This window comes from Dendrobium catenatum, unplaced genomic scaffold, assembly GCF_001605985.2.
Source record: "Dendrobium catenatum unplaced genomic scaffold, ASM160598v2 fragScaff_scaffold_1391, whole genome shotgun sequence".
NCBI classification, from domain to species: domain Eukaryota; kingdom Viridiplantae; phylum Streptophyta; class Magnoliopsida; order Asparagales; family Orchidaceae; genus Dendrobium; species Dendrobium catenatum.
Genome location: NW_021319853.1, coordinates 467,082 through 476,594, shown reverse-complemented (window position 1 = coordinate 476,594; position 9,513 = coordinate 467,082). Strand labels below are relative to the sequence as shown.

Genomic DNA, 9,513 nt, shown 5'->3' with positions numbered 1-9,513 from the left:
CCTCAAGGCGAGCCTCATATTGCGCAATTTTAAACCATGCTTACTGGAAAATTAATAGATATTATGATTCATAGGAAGTTAAATATTCTGTGCATTCAAGAAACTAAATTGGTTGGAGAGAAGGCTAAGAAGATTGATAATTTATGTTTTAAACTTTGGTATTTGGGTAGGAGTCGTACTAGAAATAATGTATGTGTGATTATAAATAAAAGTTAGAATTATAATATTATAAAAATTAATAGAATTGGAGATAGAATTATAGCTTTAAAGATTATTAATATTATAAGTGCTTATGCGTCTCAAATAGGTTTAGATATGAGTTCAAAATTAAATTTTTGTAATGACTTAAAAGAATTAATACAAAAGATACCTCTTGAAGAAAGAGTTCTTATTGGAGGAGATTTAAATGGACATGTTAAAAAAGAGGTAGATGATTTTAAAAGCATTCATGATGGTTATTGATTTGGAACGACAAATGAAAGTGACAATACCATATTAGATTTTTATTTAGCTTATGATTTTTAATTGCTTTATGGTGCCGAATGTTGGCCATTAAAAGAGAAGCATAATACTAAGTTAAGTGTGGCAGAGATGAGGATGCTTAGATGGATGAGTGGCTTTACCCTTAGAGATAGGATACGAAATGAGCATATACGTGAAAAGGTTGGAATAGCTCCAGTAGAAGATAAGATTAGAGAGAGTCGCCTTAGATGGTTTGGTCACATAAAAAGGCGGCCTTCCGACGACCCAGTTAGGAGAGTAGAGGTATTAGATTTGACTTGTGTTAAGAAAGGTAGGGGTAGACCTAAAAAGACTTGGTTAGAAAATATTAGGAATGACCTTTCTTTATTAGATTTAAACGAGAATTTGGCTTTTAATAGGACACAATGGAGAAAAAGGATTCATGTAGCCGACCCCGCGTAGTGGGATAAAGGCTTGATGTTGTTGTTGTTGTTGTTTATGATTTTTAATTGCTAATACCTTATTTAAGAAAAGAAATGAGCATCTTATCACTTATAAAAATGGTTATAATAGTATAATACAACTTAAATTGACTATTTTCTTATAAGAAAATTAGATCGTTTAGATTGCAATGATTGTAAAGTTATTTCGAGTAAAAATTTATGTATCCAACATCAAATATTAGTTTTGGATTTTAAGATAAAATGACAGAAAATAAAAAATAAAGTAAAATGATATTCTAGAATTAGATGGGAGCATTTAAAAATATTTTTTAGAGTAAGATTTTAGATCTTAAAATTTTATCTGTATATGATGATGCTAATGTTATGCAGGAAAAAGTGGTTAGTGATATTAAGAATATTGTAAAAGATGTGCTTGGAATTTCAAATGGAAAAGCTCCTAATAGTAAAAATAGTGGTGGAATCCAATTGCACAAGATAATATTAAAAATAAGAATATTTGTTATAAAAATTGGTTTAATTGTACAAACTCTGATAATTGGGAAAGATATAAAGAGGTGTACTGTAAGGAATCTAAGAAAGCAATATGCGATGCAAAGACCTTATCTTTCAGTAATTTATATAATATATTAGATATTAAGGAGGGAGAAAGATATATGTATAAGTCAGCAAAACAAAAAGAAAGGAGTAGTAAGGATTTAGTTCAAGTGAAGTGTATTAAGGATGAAGATCAAAAAATACTTTTTTAGAAGATGATATTCAACAAAGGTGGATGAGATATTTTGCTAAATTTTTTAATGAAGAATGTGAAAATATGATTGACTGAAGTGACCTTAGCACCTGAAATGAAAATAAAGATTTTTGTTTTTATCTGCGTATTAGTAAAATTGAAGTTATAGATGCTTTAAAAAAAATGAAGTGTGGAAAAGCTATTGGACCTGATGATATTCTAATAGAGTTATGGAAATATTTAGGAGATCAGCCTTAAGCCCATATCTTTTTGACGAAATATTTCCCTATTTCGGTTCGGATACATCAAGGATCAACCTTAACCCATATCTTTTTGCTTTAGTCATGGATGTTCTCACTAGACATTTGCAAGAGGATGTACCTTGGTGTATGCTTTTTGCTGACGATATTCTTCTTGTCGATAAGAATATAGAGGGAGTTGAAGGTAAACTTGAATTATGGAAGCCAACCTTAAAGTTTAAAGGTTTTCGCTTGAGTAGATCTAAAATAGAATATATGGAGTGTAATTTTAGTAATAATAGACCTAGTGAGGGGATTGTGACTTTGGGCGATCAAGTCATTAATAAGAGTTCACGCTTTATATATCATGGATCTATTGTTCAGAGTGATGGTAAAATAGATGGGGATATTATCAACAGAATTCAAGTTGGATGGTTGAAGAGGAGGAATGCATCGGGCTTGTTGTGTGATAAAAAAGTACCCCTCAAACTTGAGGGAAAATTCTATAAGATGGTGATGAGGCCTGCAATACTTTATGGTGCCGAATGTTGGCCACTAAAAGAGAAGTATAATACTAAGTGTGGCAGAGATGAGGATGCTCAGGTGGATGAGTGGCTTTACCCTTAGAGATAGGATACGAAATGAGCATATACATGAAAAGATTGGATTAGCTCCAATAGAAAATAAGATTCGAGAGAGTCGCCTTAGATTGTTTGGTCATATAAAACGACGGCCTTTGGATGACCCAGTTAGGAAAGTAGAGGTATTAGATTTGACTTATGTTAAGAAAGGTAGAGGCATACCTAAAAAGACTTGGTTAGAAAATATTAGAAATGATTTCTCTATTAGATTCAAATAAGAATTTGACTTTTAATAGGACACAATGGAGAAAAAAAGATTCATGTAGCCGACCCCACGTAGTGGGATAAAGGCTTGATGTTGTTGTTGTATTATTTAAAGACCTAGTCCATCATTCTTCAACAAATCACCACTAAAATCTTTAGGCTAAATGACTACTTCGTAGCAATAAGGGCCCTCACCTGTGATAAAGGAGGTATTCTTGCAGTCGTCTGAATACATTCTGATTTAATGATAGGCAAAATTGATACTCATTACTCAAAATCAAACGATTAAGTCCATGAGCAAGTTAATTCTAGAGATTAGATATCTATTATGAGGGCAAAATCTCTGTGTAGTGTTATATCTTAAAGTTAATGTCTTCTGAAAATTTGACCAAGGACATTTATTCGCTAAAACTCACCTCAAAAAATATGCATGGAGATACCGTGGTGCAAATTTTTGAATATTTGAAGCCCACTAGGCATCTAAAAGCATAATTGTGCACATCTATAATTTTAGTTATTTATCTAGACCAAGCTCTTTAAATATATATATATATATATATATATATATATAAAAACAATTAACTATAGATATGACATTTGTGCAAAGACATGATTCTCATGCGTTTCGGTGAAATGAATTGCATTGTCACATTGAAACGCCAAACTTACCCATAAAGGGTACATGTATTGCAACCCCCAACCTCATAAGACCCTCTCTCCCATCCCACTTGCCATTACTAGTGTAAACTCTTCATACTCCTTCACGTATTCACAAGCCACCCGAGAACCCCTCACGCCTCTTTTACAACTCTTATGTCAACCCATGCAAAATTCCATCACCGACCATGTTCCCACTCTGTTCCCAAACCCATTTCTATTTAGCTGACAGCAGCATCTCTCCTCTCGCCTCTCTATTCCCATGCTACCTCCCAATGTCTCTATTCCCATGCTACCTCCCAATGTCTCTATTCCCATGCTACCTCCCAACGTCGACATGTTCCCCTAGCCAGCCACCTTCCAACGCACACCTCTCCATATCTTCTTCTTCCAATGTCAATTGCCATCGACGTTGTTATCTTACAGTGACACATTGACGAGTTACATTGACACCCCAATGCCATTGCTCTCTCTAGCTACTCCTCAAATCAACACCACTGCTCTCTTTTGTCTCATCTGCTTCATAGTCACACCTCTCTAACAAACCTTACTCAACACCTAAAACATCCTGAAATCCAACTTTTCAACCCCACCTATGTTTTCTTCTCCAACAATAACTCCCTCTAACACTCCCTCCTTAACACTCTTTATCTCCCTCCCTCCAACAATCTCTACTCTCTCCCCCCACTGCCTTTTTTATCAATACCACTCTCTCTCTAAAGAAGAAAAGAGAAGTTTAAGAGAGAGAGAGAGAGTTGAATGTTTTCACCTCACAAATTCATCGTTTCGATATTTGGAATGACAACTTAAAATATAACTTATTGAAAACTACAATTTATGATTTTAATGTGATGATTATCACACTATATTTAACAAAATTATTCCTCATAATTAAAACCGGGGATATTTTTAACAGCTCACTTTGCTCATGAGAGCATCTGGCACTGGGGAATTAGGCAGCCATGACAACTTGAGAGCACCTAGCACTTTTCATAACATTAATTTCAACTATAAATTAAGGGAATTTTATTCGAAGTTGAGCTTTATTTTAATTAGATTTATTTCAGTATTTTTATTGGTATTATTTGCCAGTATGTAGCAACCCTGCATACAATATTTGATCAACTAGAATCAAGTGATATTCCTCCTAAATAATTCCCCATACACTAATTTAATAAAATTCAGGTAAAAGTACATCAATAGTAACACTAAGAATACTCTCGCTAGCTGCAAAACAGCTCAATCTCAAATTTGGTGGCCAAGTCTGGAAGCCCATTCAGCTTCGATTTGACCTGAATTCAAATGGATAAATCAAATGTTCAATCAATAGCACCAAATTAAATCAACATTAACACATTATAGGCACCACACAGTCTCTCACTATTTGAGTTTTAAAAAACTGCTTAGAAGAATAGTCAAGTTGAAACCATCAACATGTAAATCAAACATAGCCTTAAGCCACAATTCATAAATGTATCCCTTAAATATGATACTATAAAGAAGAACAAAATTATGGCTAGAAGTTTATAAATGGATAATTAAAAATGAAAGACTAATTCAAATTAAACTACATAGCATGTCAGCATACTTGGATTCAGAAACATACCAAAGAATTGAGTGAATATGCGAGTGAAAAAATTCAAATTCCGTGATACATTGTATGCCATAGCTGGAGGAAGAGGTTTCACAAGGGTGTCAATGCTAAAAACTCGTTGCAGAAACTGCAGAACAAGAAAAATTCGTCATAAATTCTGTAGTTAGGTATCATGGTTGAGAAAAACAGAGCAGGAAGAAATGGCTAAATATCCTAGTCCATTATGACAATTGCTGTTGTTAATCAGTAAATGAAAACAAGTTTCTAAAAGAAGAAAGCGCCACACCCTGGCACACTGAACACCCAGCCCAGAAAAGAAACGAGAGCTTAAAAAAAGTAATAAACCTTACATAAACTCTTAACATGCCAGATTCATTAAAGGCAAGAAGCTTGAGATGGATGCATCTAGTAACAGTGATAGCAATCAACAACAAAGTGGGCATCTTTGTTTGGCTTGCCTCCTCCATATGCCCCTTTTACCATGTGTTACTGTACTTCATCCCTTATCATTCATTCACTTGGATTCTGAAAGTTAGTGCAATCAAAACTATAGGGTATCACTACACGATGCCACATATACAAGTTTCAGTCAAGCCAGCAGTTAACCAGCAAGGATTTCGAGCAGCATAGAAGCAATCATTAAGTGTTTATGTTGTCTATTGAAATTATGCATGATCATCACAAATTTCTTCTAGCACAATGTTTTTTAGATGTATTTCATATTAGGGCTCATCTAGCGGCTTGAAGATGAAACATGTGTTTTAAAAATTGAAAATATTGGTTCTACATATTTTAAGTTGGATATTAAAATCATGACTCTGATGAAAGTTTTAGGAGGCATGTAGAGTTTTATTTTTTTCCCATTTTAAAGGGTGCAATATAAGGAATTTCGAGGAGCTACCCATCTTAATAACACACTTGCTTAAGCATGCTTAACTGCAATGTTTTTATAGAATCAAGAGCACAAATGCCGGTATGGTTGCAAACAAAAATCAATGTTAATGTCCAACTACATCCAACAAAATGAGCCTCAGACTTGTAGAAAGTATGTGTAATCAAAGTTTAGGTTATATAGAAAATAAATTAATTTAATACTAAAACTCAATGATTGGGATTCTTTGCAGCAAATGACTCTTCGTGAAGTGTTGCATTTGATCAAGTTGCCTTTATAAGAATTTTACATTTCCATGCATACCTCAGCGCTTTGTTCATCTAGATTGATAAAAGTCTTCATGTTGATGACAACTGGTGAGCTAGAGTACCATTCTCGCTCTGAGTAGAAGTTTGTGTAGAGTTTTTCCATTGCCCGTAAAGGAGAGAAAGGTTTCCCAGCCTTGTGATGGTCAGAGTTGTGAAAATCTCAAAAAGACGACTTAAAGAGTGGACATAGGCAATTAATGCCAAACCACAATATATAGATTTGCACTTCTTTTACTTTATGCACAGCTACATGCATTATTTTCTTGCTTTTACTACTTTATGGTGTGATGGAAAATATGTTGACATGGATCTTGCATGTTGTACAAGTTACTTGAGAAACTTGCTAGAATAACTTTTAATACAAAACATTATTTAAAAAAGGATCAAAAGTAGATTGCTCTAGCATTCTTGATGAATTCGAATATAATGTTTGAACATCATTTTCTTGTTTCTAGAAGAAAAGAAAAATAAAAATTATTTGCTTAAAATAATTTTTTAAAAATTCCATGCTAATTATGCCCCTTTTAGGTATGACGTAATTTTCAATAAGTGTCATAGCAAGTTTCTTTGCTTAAAGGTTTTATCACCTAAAGTAGATCCACATGCAGACTATAGAAATAGAAGGATCACACAAGAGTATTCTATTGTTGGATCCATTGTTTAAAATTGTGCAATATGAAGCTTGGCTTGAGACCCGCCTCAGAGCAATTCTAGTGAAAATTATCTCGAGGCTTATGCCTCTAGCTTTTATTATGAGACTTGCACCTCAACTTGGCTGAGGCCCGCCTCACCTCACTAGCATGAGGTTTTCGCCTCACCCTATTTGTATATTTTTTGTTAAAACTAACATAAATCATGCCTTTATGAACATTCGAGCCGGAACAACTTCCTCTCTGCTGCCTCTACCTCTAGCCCGCGGCCTTCGCAACAGCCAACACCGTTATATTGCCATTGCGATCAATTGAAAACCGTAAACCAACATCCTAAAAAATTTGGAGCATTAATCTAATTTTCTGTTGATGAAAAACATTTATAAAAGATGAACATAATTGAAATAAATTAAGAAGCAAATTGCGAGGAATTCGACTCCACCAGATGAGGCAGGGGATAGACAAATTTGTTATGACGACAACTCAAATAAGGATCAACTTAGTGATGACAGTGCAAATGATTTATGAGTTGTTGCCAACTATTTCAGTTTTTGTTACGAATTAAATATAAATGAGTAGGAAATTGAGAAAGAAAAAATTTGGAGTTGAACTTGATGTTATATAATACTTGTTTTATAATTTTTATATTTAATATTATTTTACTCTTATAATATTTAGATTTCAATTCTATTTCACGCAATTTATCACTTCTCACTATATATCTTGTGCAATTTTTTATTTCATATGTATGCCAATTTATTAATTCATAACTCAATCGGAAGTTAATGTCATCATTTAACATATTATTTATGTATTATATAAAAAATTATTTTTTACCTTCATTTTCATTATACGCAATTTTTTTTTATTTTAAAGCTTACTCCTTAAAACTCCTTCAGGCCTACGCCTGGCCTCACAAACCAAAAACATCTTAATACTTGATTGCGCAATTTTAAACCTTGGCCCAGATCACCACTATTTGATGACCTCTATTTTGACCATTAGAAAATTAGAATCGTAACCTTCATTCAATCTATTGACTAACATATGTGAAATCAATTAAAGTTGAATACATGCTTCCAAATAAATTTATATGTTGTAAACACGCAGGCATTCCTTTGATGAATGGATGCAAGAATATGAGTGGTCACAATTAAATTCTAAATGTTTAAACTATTTTTCTGTACCCTGAAGTTTGATAATTACATGTGTTTTTAATTATTAGAATATCAAAGAGATATGAGATTGTCTATATATCACTTATGAAGACACTAATAAAGTAAAACAATCTCATATTAACATACTCACATGATATAAATTGTTTCACACTCAATCAAATCAGACTAATTTCTGATATACACACAAGATTTACTAAAACTGTTGCATCCTTACATGTACTTGTTAAAGAGTATTCTAATATAGAGAAAGTAAACAAAATTTTGGATGTCTAACGAGTTCATGGGATGCAAAGGTTACTGCCTTTTTTATGTCTAAAAATTTAGCTATTTATTATGATGACATTTTTCTTGGTTCTCTAATTACATGTGATCCAAAACTTAGCCAAAGAATCAGAGCAAATTGTACTAGAAGTTCATGAATCTGACACGGTGAGATAGACATGTCAAGCAATGAGATGTAATTCTAATTACTATAAAGTTTAACTTATTTCTCAAGAACAAAAAAGAAGAAATTTCATGACAAAAAAGGGATAAGAAGAAAGATAAGATATATTGAAATCTAATGTTGACATAATTAGTTTTGAATGCAAGAAATCAGCTCACATAAAGTGAGGGACTATCCAAATATTGAAGGCTCGACTCAGACTAAAAAAATCAGAGGATAGAGACGAGGCTAAGAAATTGTTACGCCGGCCCAGGAGGGGCCGGCTGGACCGGTCCACTGTTACTCCAGGCGGAGAAAACAGTCGGGGCGGAAGGCGTGAGGTCCACGTAGGCAGCGTGGGGGGAGATTAGGAGGGAAATTTTGAATGATAAGGCTATTTTAGGAAGTTTATTATTATCCTTTATGATTAATTTTGTATAATTAGGAGTTTAGGGGGGGGAATTTGGATCTTATCTTGAATTTGAGTTTTCTCTTTGAGATCTAGGTTTTGTTTTGGGCTCTTGGCTTCGCCGGAGACTTTGGAGAGTACGTTCTTCCTCTCGAATTGAAGAACAAATTGTATCTTTGCAATTTTATTCGTCTACTAATAAAATACTAGCCTTTGCTTGCATTGGATCTCAGTTTTCTCGCGTTTCCTCACTGTTTTCCTGTGTAAAACTGCTGTCCACTGCTGGAGACAGCAGTTTTTCCCTGATTCCACTTCAGTTTTGGTTAGGAATTACTTGATTTCAAGTATTTCCTATCAGAAATCCAAAAAGAATTTTTGTAGCAAACCTAAAGAGAAGATCAGGAACATGTGCTTAATGGATTAGGATGAACCAGGAGAATCAGACCCCACGTAGGTATATGGCCTTTCTTATTTGATTTGCTTTTAATGGCTAAAAATTTAAATAACTGTTTCAAATTTCTTAGAAAAACGTCTATGAAAAAGAATTATGCATGCCTACAAAAAGAACATAGTATGTTCTTGCAGGAGCTATATTAAGATAGAAAAAAAATTAGAAGAAAAGGACACCTTGTGTATTGAATTTGTATATATATATATATATATA

The 9,513-nt window shown here is 33.5% G+C and overlaps 1 protein-coding gene across 2 annotated transcripts in view; it reads right to left on the bottom strand.

Annotated features, from left to right (window-relative positions):
* LOC110104613 overlaps positions 1–9,513 on the bottom strand; it is a 50,923-nt gene that overhangs the window by 11,558 nt on the left and 29,852 nt on the right. The window contains exons 2-3 of one of the 2 annotated variants that reach the window (XM_020833788.2): positions 5,001–5,115; positions 4,397–4,686 (exon numbers count right to left, since the gene is read on the bottom strand). In XM_020833788.2, the coding sequence (XP_020689447.1) occupies positions 4,640–4,686; positions 5,001–5,115 (162 nt within the window). In that variant the 3' untranslated portion in view covers positions 4,397–4,639. Of the gene's footprint in view, positions 1–4,396; positions 4,687–5,000; positions 5,116–9,513 lie in introns of those variants that run through there. The other variant, XM_020833787.2, reaches the window with a different exon arrangement.